The following is a 19,755-nucleotide window of genomic DNA, read 5'->3' on the forward strand; positions in this document are numbered from 1 at the left end:
GCAGACACCCTGTGGGCCAGTGTTGAGGTCTGCGGCCCACTCTCAGAGTGGTTCGTGAGCGGGTGGGAGATGGGTCAGGCTGTCCCCTTCCCCCGCCACCGTATACCCAGTTGTGCTAGTGCCATGGTTGAAAACACTGTCTTTTTTTCTCCCTTAGTAACCTTAGGGAGTTGGTTAATTCAGTTGACTCGAGCCTCTGTGGTTTCTGGACTCTGTCTTGTCTGTCACCAGGTCTGACTTTGCACTGACACCACACTGTCCCGAGTCCTCAGCTGTGTAGTGAGTGGTGAGTCGGCCGGTGTCAGGCCTGTGCCAGGAGCCTCACTGGCAGGACTGCTGGACTCACCACGCATTTGGTGATTGCATTATTGACCTACTTATTTAATCCATATACTTAACAGATGATAATACACTGTCAGACACACTTAAAATGTAACTGTTAGTGAACTAAAACATTTTACATGCTCTTTAATAAAACAGAATCCAGACACCTGTGGAGCCCTCACTCGGTGCAGCACCAGTGTGGGGACTCCATAAAGAAGGGCTATGAGAAGAGGAAAGGCGGCCCCAGAGGGTGCTGTCCAGAAAAGAGGCTTCAGAACCAGCACTGCGGGGAGCTCCCGCCGCCGCCCGGAGACCCCCCGGAGGCCTGCCGCCCCTTCAGGCCGCACCCGCACTTCCCGCTGCACCCAGGTACTCTCGCATGACTTCCCCGATCTCTCGCACGACTGCCCCGACTCCTTCATAAGCATGTAAATATTTTCATCCTGTTTGCCGTTCACTGTGAAATTTCTCCTCTTCTCTTTGTTTACGGAACTCTCTAAAATGCCGTAGGACAGAACCTTGTGCACTGGGATTTAGAATATGTCCATATTTTGATTCCTGGTCTATGAGTACTTTGCAGTTTTTCTCTACACACACATGTACATAGAATTTTTTCTCCCTCTCCCTCTCCCCCTCTCTCACTCACACACATACATTTTCTTGTAAATACATGGGCCCAGGTTATGGCAATAGCTGTATTTTAAAACTTAGAGATGAGGATATTTAGTAAGTTAACCAAAGTGCTGTGTGCGCATGTGGGACAGAAGTGTCGGAAGAGCTCCCACGTGAGTGAGCCTGGCCCCCTCATGGGGCTTATTCAGGTGAGTTTGTGGGGTCTCTGGGGTTCGGGTGGGCTGTGGCGTTGACCTGCCCAGGTTGCAGGCTGCAGGCTGCTGCAGGGTGCGGCGCTGAGACCAGGTCACACACTCCCTGCTACGTCCTCTGCTTTGACCGGCCTGGTTGCACCTACCCTGTGTCCTGAGACATCATAATGACGCTGTGGGCGTGGGTGCGCAGGACCCCTGTTCCCACCCGCCGACTGTCAGAAGTCATCACTTCACTTCTGTTCACAAAGGTGCCTGTGCCGGTGTTTAGACCTCCTTCTTGACCTGTAGTCCCCGTGAATTCCCAGACAGAGCGAACACGGAAAGGCAGCGCCAGCAGAACAAGGAGGTCTCATATCTGCTTCATCCAGCCCCCCCTGTTGGCACCAACCGCATTTGCTCCATTGTACCCTTGCCCCCGCCCCATGTGCATGCATGAGTCTTTATGTGGGGATATGTAGATGGGTATACACATGTATGTGTGTCTGCTTTTGTGTTTATATATGTGCATGTGTGTGTGTCCATATGTGTGTGTGCATATACTCTCTTTGGCACCTCGGAGTGGGGTGTTCTGGCACTCCTAAGCATTCCAGCATGGTTCTCTAAGCAAGGACATTCTCCTGAACAGCATTTTCCCCTCCAGAATAGGAAATGAACTCTGCCACAGATGGAGCCTAATCATGTCACCAGATGTTCCAGCAACATTGTTTCCTTTGCGGTCCAGGACCCTGTCTAGATGCCCACAGCATGTCTAACTGTCGTGGCTCATTAGACTCCTGTGACCTGGAATGATTTGTTGATCTTTCTGTCTTCTGTGTGCTTGAGGGTTTTAAAGCTTTCAGACTCTACTATTGTGGGGTGACTCCCAGTGTGGCTTGCTCTGCTGGTCCCTGATGGCCAGACTCAGCCAAGCGTTTTGGGGGGTGGGCTCATACTGGGCTTTGGGGCCAGAGTAGGGAGAAAGAAGAACACAGGTCACAGGTCGAGGTGAGGTGGTGCGGCAGTGCATGGTCTGTGTCTGTCCCCAGGGACAGGGGCAGGGGTGGGTGGCATGCAGTGACCTATGGGGTTGGGGAGAGCAGATGGAACGGTTCATCTGTGGACCCAGTGAGGGTTCCACTCGGAGGCAGAAGGACTTGGGGAAGTTTGATGATGAACACAGAGCTGAGGGAGGGAGGAGCACATCTAGGTGCTCTCTGATCCGAGCAGCCAGGTGCCTGGCATTGTTCACTCCGGTCATGAGCACAGGATGCCTGGGTCTGCTGGGGAGTCCCGGCTCTGCTGGGGAGTCCCGGGCTTGGCTCTGCTCATAGTGAGCCTGGGGGGCATGTAGATGTCGATGCAGTGTGGGAATGCAGAGGAGATCCAGAGAGGCCTGGGTGGGAGGGCAGCCCCAGGAGGCCCATCAGCCTGGGGCATGGGAAACCAGGCAGGGTGTTGAGAGTTCAGGTAGAGGAGGGTCCCAGGACTCAGGCCTGAGGAGCTTCAAGAAAACAGCAGGGAGATACAGGCCCTGGGGGCCCAGGAACAGCCTGCCTTCCAAGGGCCCTGGTCCACATGAGTAGGGCCCAAAGCGCCCAGGTGCTGCAACACCGCTGGGGAAGCTGCTCAGCAGATGTGTGCCCTGGGGGAGGGAGGGTGGTTCCAGGTACTGATGACATTAATGGACTCTCCTATGGGAACAAATGGTTGAGTCCTCTCTAATTCCTGAATTTTAAGTTTTTACTCACTTGACTCATCTTTGCTATGCATAATTTTGGCAAGAAAACATAATAATTAGTTGATTCATTTGAGGAAGTTATTTCCTCAGTCCTGTCACTCGGATGGATTTTCCACGTGTTACACACGCATACATAGGTGTGCACATACACACCCCTTTTAAGTAACAGCACTGGTCACTGTGCCCAGAGAACTCGGTCTAACAAGGGCTGTGTTCTCCCCTCTGTCACAGACTCCACAGACGCTGAGGACTCAGTGTCTTCTTCTCAGAAGTCAAGTTTGTCAACACAAAAGGTGTTAAATCCTCTGCCTGCTCCCGAAAAGTACAGAAAGCGAAGAATGCCTGGTGGGAGATTCCAGGGGCCTGCAGACCAGGAGTGTCTCAGCTGCCTGGAGGACAGTCTGAGCAGACAGAACAGCTCTGAGGGCAGGAGCGAGAGGACCTTTTCCCACGTGGAGGCGTCTGAGCCTGAAGAGCAGAGGCCCCACAGCACGGGTGGCGCCAGGGAGGTGAGTGGAGAGCGCAGGGTGGCTGATGCCACAGCTGAGTCGCTGCTGTTTGGTAACGCCATGTCTTCTGTTTTCAACATCAACCGTGACCACAAGACAGATACAGCCCTTACATGCACATTCCCTTGGTGTTTGTGCCCTCCCTGTTTTGTGAAGTGTGCTTCCACGCATTGGGACTCAGACATGGCAGGTGGGCTCCCAGCTGGTCGCTGCGGGTCCTGGGTCAGAGTCTGCTTTTACAGGGGCCCTGGCTGTCGTCCGTTCTTCATTCCATCTCCCACTCTCACTGTGCAGGTTGAGGGAGGAGGGAAAGTGGGAATGTGCTTGAGACGGGAATGTGCGCAGGCCTTTCCTGTCTGTGGAGCCGAGCCCAGTGGACGTGTGCACTTGTGGGCCTGGGACTCTGCGGGGTGGGGTGGAGCTGCCCATGGCTCCTCCTCCCCTCGGCTCAGGGCTGTGGCCTCATGGTGGCCGTCCTCTTGGAGAGGACACTACCCATGCTTCTCAGGTGGAAGATGGAAATTTGAGTGACTGCACTGGGTCCACCCTAAGGACCGTGGCTCTGTCACCCATGCCTGTCACCTGGCCAATTGTCCAGATTTAGCCTCTGATGGAGGTGTTTGTGCCAAACACTCACTGGGATGGTCTCAGCCTCAGTTTGGGGGGCCAGCAGCCAGGCCTCAGTGTTACTGTGAGCCTGGGTACAGGATATGGGCTGCCCACCCCTGATGTGAACCTGGGCAGAGCAGTGCTCCCTTGGTGGGCTTGCCCCTGGGGACCGAGGGTACACCCACCATCGTGCTCCCTGGTGCTCAGGGGCTCGCATGACATAGGCGGTGGTGGTGGGAGGTGAGGGGCATCCCAGCTGAAGCGGCGTTCCCTGCCCTGGCCCAGGGCCTCCTGTCACTCAGGGTCTCACTGGCTGTTCCAGAGTTCTTTAGTAGAAAGTCCCTCTGTCTGTTAAGTAACAGTGAAGAACGCTGACTGTGAAGGTGGGGCTCTCGCTGACCTGCCTGGAACTGCTTCCTGCAGACCTGGACCAGTCCTGTGTCCCCAGCTCTGGTCATGGCCTGTGCAACAGATGTAAGCCTTTACTCCCTGCCTCCCTCCACAGACCCTCACTCACAGTAAGTTTACCCCAAACGCTGGGAAAGCGAGTGGGAAACCACAAGCCATTCCCCCGTTCTTCAGTAATTCTTTTAAATTGGTAAAATAGTTTTTCTAAAGGGAGGAAAGGAGAGAGCATCGCAGTGAGTGCCAGTGACAGCTGACTGTGTCGGGGCCATGTGAGCACTGGGTGCAGCCCAGGCGGCCTGTGTGCAGCCATGGTGGCCTCTTCTGCACATGTGACGTAATTGCATTCAGGGCCTTCCGGTCACCAGTGACTGTGCAGGCCGGGACTGGCTCTGAGGGGTGTCCCCTCCAGGGTTACTGTGGACCTGTCATGAAGACCCGAAACAGCCACCCCTGTGGGCGTTCCCACAACCGTGGCCCTAAAACTGTGATTGTGGGTTTGATGGCGGTGTGGCAGTGCCAACACGTGGTGTGACACCGTGTAGTGTAGGCTGCTTGCACCCCCCTCAGCCTTTCCTCCTGCTGTGAGGTGGCAGCCCCAACCCACTGTTGTGGGTACTCGGGGCACCGAGGTCTTCCGATCCACCGTGGTCACTCATCTGGGGGTGGGGAGGTGAACCCCATGAGTCATCCCCTGTGGGTTTGCGAATAGCCCCATCAGGCAGAGTCCATGGGACACGGATGTCAGCACGGTGCCTGGTGGCCACATGAGTGTGCCTGGTAGCCACATGAGTGCCTTGTGTTTCAGGGACTGGAAGCCAGTGTCATGGTTTTGTCGCCACTGCAGGTGTCTCCCAAATTGCACTCAGCTGTGCCACCTGGGAAGAAGGCCACCCTGGAGGTGACGTTCCTGGATGCCCTCCTCGACCTGGTAGACAGGTACTGGCATGGCTGCAAGTCCCTGCATAGCAACGAGATGTTCCTGGGTGAGTCAGGAAAGGACAGGTAGCTCGTGACTCGGCCACGTGCGGGCCCAGCCTTCAGGCAGCATTGTGCTAGTCGGTATTTGTTCTCCCCTTGGGTTCCAGGCCCCGCGCCTTGCTGGACCTTCCCTGTCAGCTGCCATTGGCTGCTGCGCTGCAGGGAGTGTCCTGACAGTGTTCCTCACAGCAGCCGGGGGCTCCCCTGAGGTGTGGCTTCTGGTTTTTCCAGCTGCTGGCTTGGGTTCGGGGAGACGCCTTGCTGCCTGGTTTTGTTGGCAGTGCCATACACAGTTATTTGGTTCTCATCGCTTTGTTTTCACATGAGGATTTGGAGAGATTAAAAATTGTTGCTGTCTTCTCTGAATCTTTTGAGAGAGTGATTGCATGCAGGACCCAGGATTTGTCAAGGTTTTGATGGAAATGGCTGAGGTCTGGGGGCATGGCCTCTCCTGAGAGGACTTTGGTTTGCTTCCACCTGGCGATGGTGCAGGAGCACACTGGGGACCCCTTCACCCAGAGTCACGGTGTGAAACAGGATGCTGCATGATCGGGGGGCCACCTCTTTCCCCTTGGGTGCAGGGAAAGTCTGGGCTGCAGCGTTTAGTGTCCCGACAGGAGCAGGGACTTGCTAGCCCTCTCCTTCCTGACAGAGCCTGGGTCCTACCTGGACCTGCCAGCTTGGCTGCTGCCAGAGGCTCTTGCACACTTCAGCTGCTCAGTCTTATGGCCCCTCAGCTTTTCTTCCTGCAATCAGGGCGTTCCAAGATGCTGGAGCCCCTAGATCAGCATCCCCATTAGTCTACCCTGTCCTGATAGGGTAGCAACAGGCTACTCGGCTGCTATTCCCAGTTGGGAAGGTGCCAGGTGGTGCCAGCGTGGCGGTCCCAGGCCAGCACAGGAGCAGTCGGGGCTATTGTAGAGTATGCTGTGCAGCTAGGGCGCGCAGCCAAACCACCTAGGGGCCTCCCTTAGCCTCCTCCTAAGGGATACCTTTTCTCTAGGATAAAACTTTTCTGCTCTTCTCTGCCTCCCATCCTTGACGGAATGTAAAAGACCTGGGGCAAAGGTCATTTCAATGATGGTCACGTCCCTTTGCCAGTCTCCATGCCTGTGCATGTGGTGTGTGTTATTCAAGATGTGTGGAATATTATTTTGTTTACACTTTATCCTTTTAGTACAAATGTAGTAATAATCCTTGATTTGTACTCCTAGCTCAAGCAAGACATGTTTTGTCATCTGTTCAAGACTTTACAGCAACTCAGGACAGTTCAACAATTTTGAGTGAAGAAATTAACTACCTGACTCTAGAAAATAAATCTTTGCAAAAGCACCTTCTCGAACAACAGCAGCAGTACAGCGAGAAGATTAGTGAAGTGGTGTCAGAGCTCAACAACACTCGGAAGGAGATGGTGAGCCACGCCCCTTCTGTTTCCTTTTGTTCAGTCGGGTGAAAACACTGCTTTCACCTCACAGAATGAGGGGAGACTCTCGACTCTGCACTTCCCTTTAGCTGCTGTCGGTCTGCAGCACTGGGGCTCCTCTCCGGCCTTTCCAGGATCACAGACCTCCCCACCGGGCTTCCCCCACCTGTGGGGATGCTAGCCTGACTCTGTGTCACTCCCAGACCCCACAGCAAAAGCTGGAGGCATCGCCACTTCTCCCAGCTCTGCCTCTCCTGAGCAGCTGCCTTCTCTGAAAGAGGGTGAGTGGGAGAGACAGAGAAGATGAAGCCAGGCTTGAGGTGGAGCTGTTATGGCCCCATGTTCCCTGGCTTAGGCTCCCCAGACCACTAGTAAGAAAGGTTCCAGTTGGCTGGGTGAACCTGGGGTTCCTGCCCCTGTCCTGCCTGCACCAGCCAGCTACAGGACTTGAGGTCCCAATTGCACCTAAGGGAATTTCCACCACCAGGTGGCACCCAAGGGCAGTCAGAGCCAGCACAGCTGGGCCCAGCTTCTGAGCCGAAGACTCCTGGGTGGCAGGGCCACCCTGGTCCTTTGTAACCTCAACATAAGACCATGTATCACACGTAAATGTCTGCATTAAAAAAAAGAAAGATCTCAAATTAACAACTTAAATTTACACCTCAAGGAACTAGAAAAAGAACAATAAACTAAAGCCAAAGTTGACAGAAGGAAGAAAATACTAAAGGTCAGAGCAGAAGTAAAGGGAGATAGAAAAACAATAGAAAAAAATCCACAAAACTGAGTTGGGTTTTTTTAAAAAAAACTATACAGAATCAACAAACCATTAGCTAGACTAAGAAAAAAAGACTCAAAATCAGAAATGAAAGGGGAGACATTACAATGGATGCCTCAGAAATTTAAAAAAAAATCATAAAGGACTAATAAGAATGATTGTATGTGAACTTATTGGGCAACCTAGAAGAAAAGGATAAATTCCTAGAAACATGCAACCTACCAAGATTGTATCAAGAAGAAATAAAACCTGAACAGACCAATAACTGTAAATAAGGAGATTGAGCAGTAATCAAAAAGCTCCCAGAAAAATTTAACATTACATCAAGAAGATTATACACCATGATCAAGTGGGATTTTTCTCCTGGAATTCAAGGCTGGTTCAACATATGCATATTAATATACCACATTAATAAATTGAAAGATAAAAACCACACAGTTTGTCTCAATAGTTATAGAGAAACCATTTGACAAAGTTCAATGTTCATTCATTAAAAAAAACTCTCAATAAAATAGATATGAAAGGAAATTTCCTCACCATATGAAGGCCATTTATGTAGCCACAGCCAACATGGTCACTAAAGGCTTTTCCTCGGAGGTTAAGCAAGACGAAGGTTCCCACTCCTGCATGGCCTCAGAAATGATTTTTTGGATATGACACCAAAATCGTGGGCAACGGAGGCAAAAATAAACTAGCCGGACTACAGCAAACTGAAATGCTCCTGCACGGGAAAGGAACAGTCAGCGGCATGAAAAGGAAGCCCGCAGAATAGGAGAAAATATTTGTGAACCATGTATCTGATAAGGGGTTAATATCCAGAATACAGAAAGAACTCATACAGCTTCACACCAAAAAAAAAAAAAAAAGGAAAGAGCCTCATTGAAAAAAATAGACATTTTTCTAAAGAGGACATACAAATGGTCAGCAGGTACATGGAAAGGTGCTCAGCATCACTGAGCATCGGAGAAATGCAAATCAAAACCACAATGAGCTATTGCCTCACACCTGTTGGAACAGCTGTCACCAATAAGTAACAAGTGCCGATGAGGATGTGGAGAAAAGGGAACTGGTGCACTGTTGGTGGAGTGTAAATTGATGCAGCCACTGTGGAAAACAATATGGAGTTTCCGCAAAAAATTAAAAATAGAGCTGCTATACAATCAAGCAATCCCACTGTTGGGTAGATCCCCGTCAGAAATAAAATCAGTATGGCAAAGAGGTGTCTGCACCCACGTTTTCACTGCAGCGTTCCTCATGGTAGCCAGATGTGGAAGCAGCCTGTGTCCATCCGCTGGTGGACAGAGAACATGTGTTTACAAAGGAATATTATTCAGCCTTGAAAAGAAGGAAATCCTTCTCCTTGTGCAACAACATGAATGGACCTTTAAGTTGAGTGAAGTGAGTCAGGCAGAACAAACTGCATGATCTCTTACACATGGAATATCAAAACCCTAAGTAGAAGGGAGGCTTCCAGCCAAGATGGAGGCATAGGCGGACACACTGTGCCCCCTCGCACAACCAAAATAAGGACAACAACAGTTTAGAAACAACCAGAACTGACAGAAAATCGAACTGTATGGAAGTCCGACAACCAAGGAGTTAAAGTAGAAACATTCATCCCAACCAGTAGGCGGCGCGGAGTCAGGTTGCGGGGACCGAGAGGGTTCACAACAGGGTGGCTGGTGGACCCAGGGAGGCGGCCAATCCTGGATGGGCGCAGCCCACAAGGCGGCTGGCAGGCCGGGTGGTCCCACATTCACTCACAGATAAACCAGGCAAAACCGAGGATTGAGACATACCTTGCAACCCAGGGTCCCAGAGCAGGGAAATAAAGCCTCAAACACCGATTGAAAACACCTGTGGGGGTTGAGGTGCCAGGAGAGACTCCCAGCCTCACAGGGGAGTTTGTTGGAGAGACCCACAGGGTCCCAGGACATACACAAACCACCCACTGGGAATCAGCACCAGAAGGGCCCAGTTTGCTTGCAGGAAGCAGCGGAAGTGACTGAAATCTCACAGAGAGCAGAGCAAGCACCATTGTTCCTTCTTGGACCTCTCCCCTACAAACAACAGCACAACACAGCAACGTGAGTTGCCTCACCCTGATGAACACCTAAGGCTCCGCCCCTCATACGTAACAGGTGCATCAAGACAAAAAAATGGCCCAAATGAAATAATAGATCAAAGTTCCAGAAAAAATATAACTAAGCGACAAAGAGAGAGCCAGCCTATCAGATGCACAGTTCAAAGCACTGGTAATCAGGATGCTCACAGAATTGGTTGAATTTGGTCGCAAATTAGATGAAAAAATGAAGGTTACACTAAGTGAAATAAAGGAAAATGTACAGGAGACCAATAGCGATGGGAAGGAAACTGGGGTGGAGTGGACCAGGAGGAAGAAAGAAACAACCAAATAGAAAAGAATGAAGAACTAAGAATTCAAAAAAATGAGGAGAGGCTTAGGAACCTCCAGGGCACCTTTAAACGTTCCAACATCCAAATCATAGGGGTATCAGAAGGAGAAGAAGAAGAGCAACAAGTGGAAAAGTTATTTGAACAAATAATAAAGGAGAACTTCCCCAATCTGTCAAAGTAAATAGACTTCCAGGAAGTCCAGGAAGCTCAGGGAGTCCCAAAGAAGTTGGACCCAAGGAGGAACACACCAAGGCACATCGTAATTATATTGCCCAAGATTAAAGATAAGGAGAGAATCTTAAAAGCAGCAAGACAAAAGGAGACAGTTACCTACAAAGGAATTCCCATCAGACTATCAGCTGATTTCTCAAAAGAGACCTTACAGGCAAGAAGGGGCTGTAAAGAAGTATTTCAAGTCATGAAAGGCAAGGACCTACATCCAAGATTGCTCTATCCAGCAAAGCTTTCATTTAGAAATGCAAGGGCAGATAAAGTGCTTCTCAGATAAGGTCAAGTTAAGGAGTTCATCATCACCAAGCCCTTACGATATGAAATGTTAAAGGGACTTATCTAGGAAAAAGAAGATAAAAAACATGTACAGTAAAATGACAGCAAATTCACAATAATTAACAACCACACCTAAAACAAAAAGCAAAACAAACTAAGCAAACAACTAGAACAGGAACAGAGCCACAGAAATGGAGATCACATGGAGGGTTATGAAGAGGGGAGTGGGAGGGGGAGAAGGTACAGAGAATAAGTAGCATAGATGGTAGGTAGAAAATAGACAAGGAGAGGGTAAGGATAGTATGAGAAATGTAGAAGCTAAAGAACTTATGACACATGGACATGAACTAAAGGGGGGGAATGTGGGTGGGAGGGGGTGTGCAGGGTGGAGGGGAGTGAAGGGGGGAAAATGGGACAACTGTAATTGCATAATCAATAAAATATTAAAAAAACGAGTAGAAGAAAAGGGTAGAAAGGGGTTGTCAGAGGTGGGGAGTAGGGGAAATAGGGTGATGCTGGTCAGGGTGCAGAGCTGCTTTGTGTAGGGTGAACAAGTCTAGAGGGCTGAGGGACAGTTGGATAACTCCAGGTGATAATACTGTATTAAATTAGGAAGTTTGCTAAAAGACTAGATTTCAGGGTCACTCATTACAAAAACTAGTAGCAGAATATACGTTAGCCCCCTTGACCATGGCAATGACTTCAGTATGTGTATATCAAGTCATTAAATGTATACAAATTTTTACTTAAAAAAAGACTATTGTGCATTCAGTGTTACCTCACTAGTCACTGGGGTTGCATTGTATTGTACGGAAACTACTGAGGGTTCCCTCTCTTTAAAAAGTCACTGCTAATGGGTTATGTCATGCCATAGGGTAGGCTGTGAAGATACCAGCCAGGTCAGTTTGAGTGAGTTACTTAACCTTTCTGTATTAGTTACTTATCGCTGCATTGGTACACACACGTACCATTTATTTTTATCTCTTATATTGCATTTGTACCAGACTTCTCCTGTGTTTTGGTGTATTTAGATATGCAAATACTTACCAAGTGTTACGGCTGCCTGCATTACTCAATACAGGAACATGCAGCACGGGTGGGTAGCCAGGGAGCAACGGGTGACCCCACACAGCCTAGGTGTGCTGTGAGCTGTGCCATCCAGGTCTGTGTACCTGCCTCCAAGGTGCTCGCAGAAGAACACGATTGCCCAACGGTGTATTTCTCAGAACGTGTCTTCGTCATTAAGCCACATATGACTGGACTGCTTTTCACATGGAGATTCAGCAGTTCTGATATATAAAAGAAAAATAATAGCTATTGTCATTTCAGAGGGTTTCATTTAATTTTCTGTCTGCATTTTGCTGAATTTGATTTGTCCTTTTTAAGTGTATTGTTCCGTGTCCTTAGGATGACTTGAGACAACATTTAGACACATCTCTGGGAGAGAATAGTAGCTTAAAGGCTCTTTTGTCCAGCATGAAGAAAGAAGTAAAAAATGCAGAGGCTTCAGCTGCGTTAAACTTGCAGATCGGTGGTGAGTTTGTGGTTTGTTTGGTGCCACTACTTGGGGAAATAGGAGTGCTCACAGTCACGGAGACGGCATTTTAAATCATGCACAGAATTCAGAACCAGCAAACACTGTAGAAGGGGTGTCGAAGCTTGCATCCTTGTCACTCTAAGTTGTCTTGGCCCACGAGTGGCGTGCACACTTGCCCGTGGCACGCTCGGGTGTGTGTGGAAGGGAAGGAGAGCTGTGCCTGAGGCAGAGGCGCCTCCATCGAGGTCCCCATTGCATCCTCGCCGCCCCATTCCTTGACTACTTGGGAGCTCGGGGATCACCCCAGGCCTGCGGCGCCGGGGACTGTGGTGCCAGCCCGTCTGCCCTTGATGTGCGCGGGGCAGTTGTCCTTCTGCCTGGCCTCGGCTGTCCCCAGCAAGCGCAGCGGTCCTGCTCCTCCTCCTCCTCGAGCACTGCACCTTCCGGACCTGGATCACAGTCTGTCCCTCTCTTCTCTTGGATACCACGGGGTCCGGCACAAATAACACATGCCCCCCCCCTTTTTTTATTACAAGCATAAGCACATGCTTCTGTAACATAACACTATCACACTCAGTCACACCATGTGACATTTTAGGTGAAATGTTCGAATTGCTGTGCATCTCGTGCGAAACATTCGCACACCAGACCCTGTGTTTTGTCATTTTACAAATGTACGCTCTTGGTATTTCAGGTGCAGGCCCTGGGCTGTAGAATGAGGTGTCCGTGGTGTCTGTTTTCCATGGAAACCAGCTCTGGAGAAGTGGGGTCTCTTGCAGGGTTTCATTTCATAAATGTTTCATGGCCTGTGGCCTCTGCCCCGAGGACTCACTGTGGCCTCTGCCACGTGAGCGCAGCCCCGGAGAATTGCCTCGGTCTGTCCCTGCCCAGTGAGTGTCTTTACTGGGCTAGTTTATTGAGTGTAAGAGCTGTTTATGATCTTTTCTTTAACTTTTAATTTAAACTTTTCCCTTTTTACCTTCTGGGGTTTTTTGTTTGTTTCGGTTTTTGCTTATTTTTTTCTTTTTGAGATGTCATTTTTCACGTTCACTGCTCTTGAGTTCCTTCCAGTTCAGCTTTCATTGTGCGCTCTTGCCTGAGTTCAGCCGTCTTCTTGCTGGCACTCTCTGGTTCTGGCTTCGGTGCATTCTGAAGCCATTGTGGTTGGGTCTGCTCTGGGCGCGGCTTTCGTCGTCCGAAGGGCTGCTGCTGTGCTCGAGCAGTGACTCGTGTGCGGTTCGCCCTCGGTACGTCCCTGCTGTTCCTTTGATGTGGAATTTGTTCTCCTGAATTTCTAGAAGGAGCAGGTTCTCTAACTCCACCAATAAATACGATGGTCTCCTTTGGCCCTGTCCCCTCCCCAGTTCAAGCTGGGCCCCTCACCAGCTGTTCTAGAAGGGACCAGGCGGTCTGCCTCAATGGGTCAGGGGTTGCTCCAGCCCCTTCAGACCACAAAGGACTCCCCGGGTTCACCTCATTAGAGGATGCTGAACCTGCCTCAGGCCAGTCCTGATCCCCTGGTTGGCCTGCAAGGGTTTCCCATGGAAACGGGTCCCTTGGGGGTGACCCCGCCCTCAGGTCCATCAGCTGCCGCACCCCCCACCCCCCACCCCCCCCGCCGCCGCCCCACGCCACTGCGTGGGGCACCTGCACGCAAGGATACCTTGCAGGACTGGGGCTGTTTCATTTTTGGGGTCTCGAGACTCCCTTTTCACCAGGTGCTACAATGTGGTCTGTGGGGTTCTGGTCTTGTCACCTAGCTCCTGTCGGTGTTGACCACTGTGGGGTTCACGCTGACCCGTGCCACCACTGCCCTCTTCCGGGAAGCTCGGCAGGTTCTGGGTAGGGTTTCCTGTCTGAGTGCAGAAGGAGGCCCCTTCCCCCCTGGGGCAGTGGTTGTGAGAGGGGCCCCGCTGTCAGCGTCAGCGTCCCTCTGCCCATCACCTTCCCGCACTGGCTTTCCCCTTGTCTCTGGCATTGTATGTATGGCTTTGCAGTGGCGTGTCTACATGGGGAGTTATTTACATCCTGGTTTTGGAGCCAATAAATGTATATTTCTTGACCCTTCCTCCCCGTCCCTTGAGAAGAAAACCCAGAGAGAGGCAACAGTCATATAGACGGAATGTAGACACAACCTCTGTCACAGATGGATATGGGACCAGCGGGCACCTCAGAGACCTGTGGCCACTGTGGGCTTCCAGCCACTTCCAGTCACTTCCCAAAGCGGCAGGCTCTCCCCTGGGCAGAGATCCATCGCTGCTCTGTGGAGGAGATGCCCTCAGGCCTCTCCTGCCAGCACGCAGCCCCAAAGGAGGGGTCACCCACCTGGTACCAGGCCCACCTCTGTCACTCCCCTGCCCCCCACACAGGGGTGTGGCTCTGTGAGGATAGCCACAAGGCAGAGCGCCTAAGCTTCAGCCCCAAGGAGGGAGCCAGACTGGGCCCTGGGGGAGAAACGCTCAGACGTGTAGAGTGGGGCCTTTTTTGTTCACCCCTGTCTTTGAGTTGCTTACAAAAATTGACCCTTGCTGAGCTACATGAATATTCTTTCTCTTGTGTCCTGGGTCAAGTTTAAACTCAAGAATCGTTTTAGTTTTCCAAATGTATAAATGAATTTCACTAAATAATGCTTCTTATTTTCTTTTTCAGGGCTTCAGACCAACGTGAAGAGGCTATCTGGTGAGATCGTGGAGTTGAAGCAGCACCTGGAGCACTACGACAAGGTCCAGGAGCTCACGCAGATGCTGCAGGAGAGCCACAGGTGCCACACTGGGTGGGGAGGGGCGAGGCGTGTGGGGGGAGTGCAGGAGCAACAGCTGCTGGTGTTTGGCGTTCTGGGCCCCAGTGTGTCGCTGGGCTGCCGTGGCACTTCTGTGAGCTTCCCTTTCTTAACAGAACGCGATTCCCTTTCTGGGGCAGTATTCTGTGAGGTGTGCTGAGAGATGAGGGGCACGTGCGGGACAGTGAGTGATGTTGTGGGCCGATGGCCCCTGAGAGGTGGGACTGAGCTGAGAGCAGACGGAGAGCAGCAGGAAGGGAAACGAGACACAGGCACAGTGCAGGGAAGTGGCAGGCGCGCACCCCCCGGAGCCCGACAGGCCCGTCTATGGCAGGTCACGAGGTGTTAGCTCCATGGGGTTAGCGGGGACAAGGTGGGGGTGCAGAGCCCCTAAGTGCAGCACAGTGGGGTTCACACAGACTTGTCTACTCTGAGCCTCCGCCTGGTCAGGGGCTGTTTCAGTGGTCCAGGTAAATGGGGCTGCCACCTGCACCCTGTCGTTTGCAGTGGGGGGACCTTTGTGGAGAAAATGGCCCTCCTTTTGCCCATTTCTTAAGATGACACAAATGTGCTTGAGTTGTTGCTGACTGGGTGAGCAGGGCAATTTGGCAAAATATAACACCATTTTCTTTCTGAAATCCCCTCTATAATTAAAAATAGTTAATAATGTTAAAAATCCGTACTTTTCAGTTGTACTGTTACAATGTCAGGACTTTTAAGAAGGTCCTTTATATTTGACTGGGAGTTAAAAATCAGTGTTTGGGTCTTTTCTAGAGTTAGAACATTGTTTGCCAGTCATAGACTGTGACGGCCTTCTCAGTAAACCCTGCGTGGCTGGAGCATGGAGGGACCCAGCTCTTCATGCTGAGTCATGGATCTGTCTCACTGGCGCTAGGCAGTGCCTGCAGGATGGCATGACGGCTGAGGGGTTGAGTCAGACACAGCCCCACCCAGTCTGTAGGCAAGGGGCAGATGGCAGCCGCCAGGAGGGAGCGGGAGGGGGCAGGTGTGCAGGTCCGGGCACGGCTGGAACGTGTGGGGTCAACAGGCAGGCTTGGCCCGGCGAGGGAGGATGCTGCTGGAGAAGACAGCAGCAGCGCCGGGACATGACTGCCCTGTGTTCCCCCCAGTTCCCTGGTCAGCACCAACGAGCACCTCCTGCAGGAGCTGGGCCAGGAGCGGGCTCAGCACAGGGCCGAGGTGGAGCAGCTGCACTGGAGCTACAAGGAGCTCAAGAAGACCATGGCGCTGTTCCCGCTCAGCAGCGCCCGCCTCGGGAGCTGCTCCTGAACCTGACCTTCCAAGTTGTGAGGCGTGCACATGTTTGTTCTTCACCTGGTGTACTTGTTGATGAGAGTTGTCTCTTCTGTTTGCAGTTACCTTGTGAGTTCTGAGCTGTGGTCAGGGCCCACAGCTCGATTTTCTAAGACATTCTAAAAAGACAGGATTAATCCAAGCCGTTCACATGTTTTGAGACAAAACACGTTGACATATTTTAAGACAGATGATTAATTTTTCATCAAATATCTTAAGATAAAGGAAATTCCATTTTTTTGCTTAATGTAAAAGAACCATGCATGGTGATTAAAGAAAATAATTTCTTATGTAACAAACAATTCTTATTTAATAAATGAATACATTGTTCTAAAAAGTGGCTCTTTATAAATTATTATTGAATTCTTTCATGCAACAAGCTATGCATCATGGTTGGTGAGTAGAAACAAGTAAGTTCCAAAATTTAATAAAAGTAACATTTATAGTGTGGGAAACATTTCAAAAAATGTTGTTGTATATTAACACCCTACAGTAGAAATATCTACCCAAGCTCTGGCTCTCTTTTGCTTACAGTGTATTTCTGAAAATTGCATTATAACAGGGTATAAAATTAGATTTTCTTTTAGTTTGAAAACTTCATCTTATGGAACACCCACTTTCTTTGGTAGAATAATTTTTTAGAACAATGTTCAATTGATTGAGGAAAAAGAACCGGCCTCTGAGAAGATGCTGTGTGTAGCTGTGCGGGCCTGGACCCTATCCTGGGGTGTCAGTGGGGCATTGGGTGCCCCCTGAGAGGAAGGGGGTCTTGAGGCTCTGGGCGTCCTTTCCAGTCACCGGTCTGGTCCCGGCCGTGTTCTACAGCACCGGTTTCTGTAAAGTCGCCAGAAAATGTGTCATACCAAGTGTAGTTTTTGTGTGGAGGTGGGATTTCTGTCATCAGATCATTTAAAAAACTTATTTAGAAGATTTAGTAAGTTTATAGAGAATAATCACCATGCTGTTACTTATGATGCTCTTGTTAGGATTTTATTGAACTTCTTGGACCTGTGAGTTTATATTTTTTTAATCAAAACTGGAATAGTTTTGGCTGCCATTTCTTCAGATTTTTATTTGACCCGATCACTGTCTTTCCCCCCGGGACTCTGGCTGCACACGTGTTAGGCCACTCACTCCCGTCTCCTGAGGCCACTAACATGTCTTTCCCCCCAGTGTTCTCTCGGTTCTTTAGCTGTAGTGGGTGCTGCTGCCCTATTGCAGAGCTCACAGAGCTTCTGCCTCATCTGCTGTTAAGCCTGTAGAGTGAATTTTTAACTTCAGGAAGAATATTTTTTAGTTCTAAAATTCTTTTTTTTAAGGTTTTATTTCCCACTAGGCTTATGTTTCATTTAACTCCTTAACCATACTCTTAATAGCTTTACTGCCGATAATTTCAAATTGTTTCCACAGTGGTTCTACCAATACTCCTATTAGTAGTTTAGGAGGATCCCTGTTGGTCCATGTTTTCAGACCAACATATTTCCAGTCTTTAATATCCCCACTGCAGAGGTGTGCTGTGTACCCCCTGCGGTTCTCATCTGCTGCTCCCCAGTTCTCAAGGGAGCCGAGCGCCTGTCGGTGTGTTAACCGGCCATCTGGACTCCCTTTTCATGACGGGTTTTTCCCAGTTTTCCTATTGGGTCGTCTGTTTACTATTTGTCTGCAGGAATTATTTATAATCCTGGACAGTAATGCTTTGTGGTTTGCATTTGCTAATAGCTTGTTCTTGTCTTTTCACTTTGTAATGGTGTCTTTTGATGAAGAGGAATTCTAATGTTTGATATGGTCCGATTTTTCAGTGTTTTTTATTATGCTTCAGTAATTTTAGTTACTAATTTTTAGAAGTCTTTCTGTGTTTGTTCTGCTGTGTTATCTTCCAAGAGACTTTATAGTTTTGTCTACCTGGAACTGCTTTTGTGCATGTTGTGAAGGTTAAAGACAGTTTCACTGTTTTCATGTCTGAGTCCAATCACCCAGCACTGTTGTTGACCAGACTTCTTGGGCGTAAACGGTGTGTTGGTCTGAGCCTCTGCTCTCCCCATGGGCCTCCCTGTCCACCTGTCACCGCTGTGCACGTCCACATTTTGCACGCTGTGACCTGTCTGAAGTACAAGACGTTTGGGCAGTTTTTGACCCTTTGCATTTTAGAAATTTTGCAATTAGCTGGGTAAGTTGGGATCTTGTTTGAGATTGCATTGTTTGGTCTGGAAAGGATTGACATACAGGTAATATTGAATTCATTATAGTTTTATCATTTTCTCTATAGGGGTTTTATGAGTCATTTGTTTTATTTATTCCTAAGTGCCTCTTATTTTGTGATGACATTTCTAAAAGATATTTTTAAAATTTGTTTGGATTTCTTCTTCTAATTACTTGTTGCTATTAAATGGAAATGCAGTTGAGTTTTGTATATTCTATGCTCAGCAATCTTGTTAAACTCTTAATTTTAATAATTCACCTGTAGTTATTTTTGCTTTTGCAGACGCGTAGTCACGTTTCCTAGGAGTAACAGGTTTCCTGGTTTTCTTTTCCATTCCTTTACTCTGGGTTGTTACTCTGTTTTTTCCGTTTTGTTTTCTTTTGGTTTTTGCTTTTCTGTGCTGACTAGTGTTTCTAGTACAATATTGATTAGACAGGGTAATAAATGGGCTCCTTTATCTTATTCTAAAATAATAAACAAAAGGAGAGCTTTCACCATTTCACCACTAAACTTTGATAGGTTTTTTTTTTGTAGATGGCCTTTATCAGGTTAAAGAGGTTCCTTCCTATTATGGATTTGCTGAGAATTTTTCATGAATAGATGAATTGTATCAGATACTTTTCTGCAAATTTTACTGAGGTGACCATATGATTTTTCTCCTTATTTGGTAATGTGGTTAATTGTAATAATTTGCTAATGTACAAATCACCCTAAATCTCGAGATAAGCAGTTTAGTCACGACGGGTTTTCCTTTACAGATATATAATTGTATATGGTTTGTTAATGTTTTGTTTAGGATTTTATTTCTACGTACACCACTCAATGTCTCACTTTGGGCAATTGTGTAAATTCTCTGTTCCTCGATTTCCTCATTTGTAAAATGCAGTAGTGCTGGTGGCTGCCGTATGAGTTGCACAGGTTAAATGATTTATTACAAATAAGGCCCTAGGACAGCATGTGACACACAGTAAGCAGGACGTAGTTGTGTGGTGGGCCACTCCCGCCCCTCAGTGACCTGGCGAGCTCTGTCACAAGGTCAGGGAGCCTGCCTCTCTTCTGTTGACTAAAAGGACAGGAAGTCCTCTGCCTGAAAGCAGTTGGACTTCTTGTGAGTGAGAAATGACTTTTGTTGTGAGCAGCCACTGAGATGTGGGGCGTTTTCCACTACAGTTGGTAGTTACTTACCTTAAATCATAGGACTGTGCAGGCTTTCTGTTTCTTTTTGAGTTAGTTTTCATAAGTTAGCAGCTCTAGGAATTTGTTCAGTTGCTTAATTTTCATAATTTTTGCCATAACACTCAGTCTTTTAACAGCATTTTAATAGCTTCGGCATTTGAGGCTGTGTCCCTGTGGTGGAAACACAGGAGCGGGTGTGTCCCTTCAAGTAGGACCTTGCTGTGCGTGTCAGAGACGACCACCTGCTGCTCGTGGCC

General features: G+C 49.0%; 1 protein-coding gene across 3 annotated transcripts in view; it reads left to right on the plus strand.

Moving 5' to 3' along the window:
- CEP72 (centrosomal protein 72) overlaps positions 1-16,407 on the plus strand; it is a 32,691-nt gene extending 16,284 nt beyond the window's left edge. For 2 of the 3 annotated variants that reach the window (XM_045848054.1, XM_045848052.1), the window contains exons 6-12: positions 481-693; positions 3,100-3,377; positions 5,239-5,377; positions 6,587-6,783; positions 11,900-12,026; positions 14,679-14,790; positions 15,939-16,407. In XM_045848054.1, the coding sequence (XP_045704010.1) occupies positions 481-693; positions 3,100-3,377; positions 5,239-5,377; positions 6,587-6,783; positions 11,900-12,026; positions 14,679-14,790; positions 15,939-16,098 (1,226 nt within the window). In that variant the 3' untranslated portion in view covers positions 16,099-16,407. The remainder of the gene's footprint in view (positions 1-480; positions 694-3,099; positions 3,378-5,238; positions 5,378-6,586; positions 6,784-11,899; positions 12,027-14,678; positions 14,791-15,938) is intronic. The other variant, XM_045848053.1, reaches the window with a different exon arrangement.
- The last annotated feature ends 3,348 nt before the right edge of the window (positions 16,408-19,755 follow it).

Source organism: Phyllostomus hastatus, unplaced genomic scaffold (genome assembly GCF_019186645.2).
Source record: "Phyllostomus hastatus isolate PE091 unplaced genomic scaffold, TTU_PhHast_1.1 phas_contig_58, whole genome shotgun sequence".
Taxonomy (NCBI): Eukaryota; Metazoa; Chordata; class Mammalia; order Chiroptera; family Phyllostomidae; genus Phyllostomus; species Phyllostomus hastatus.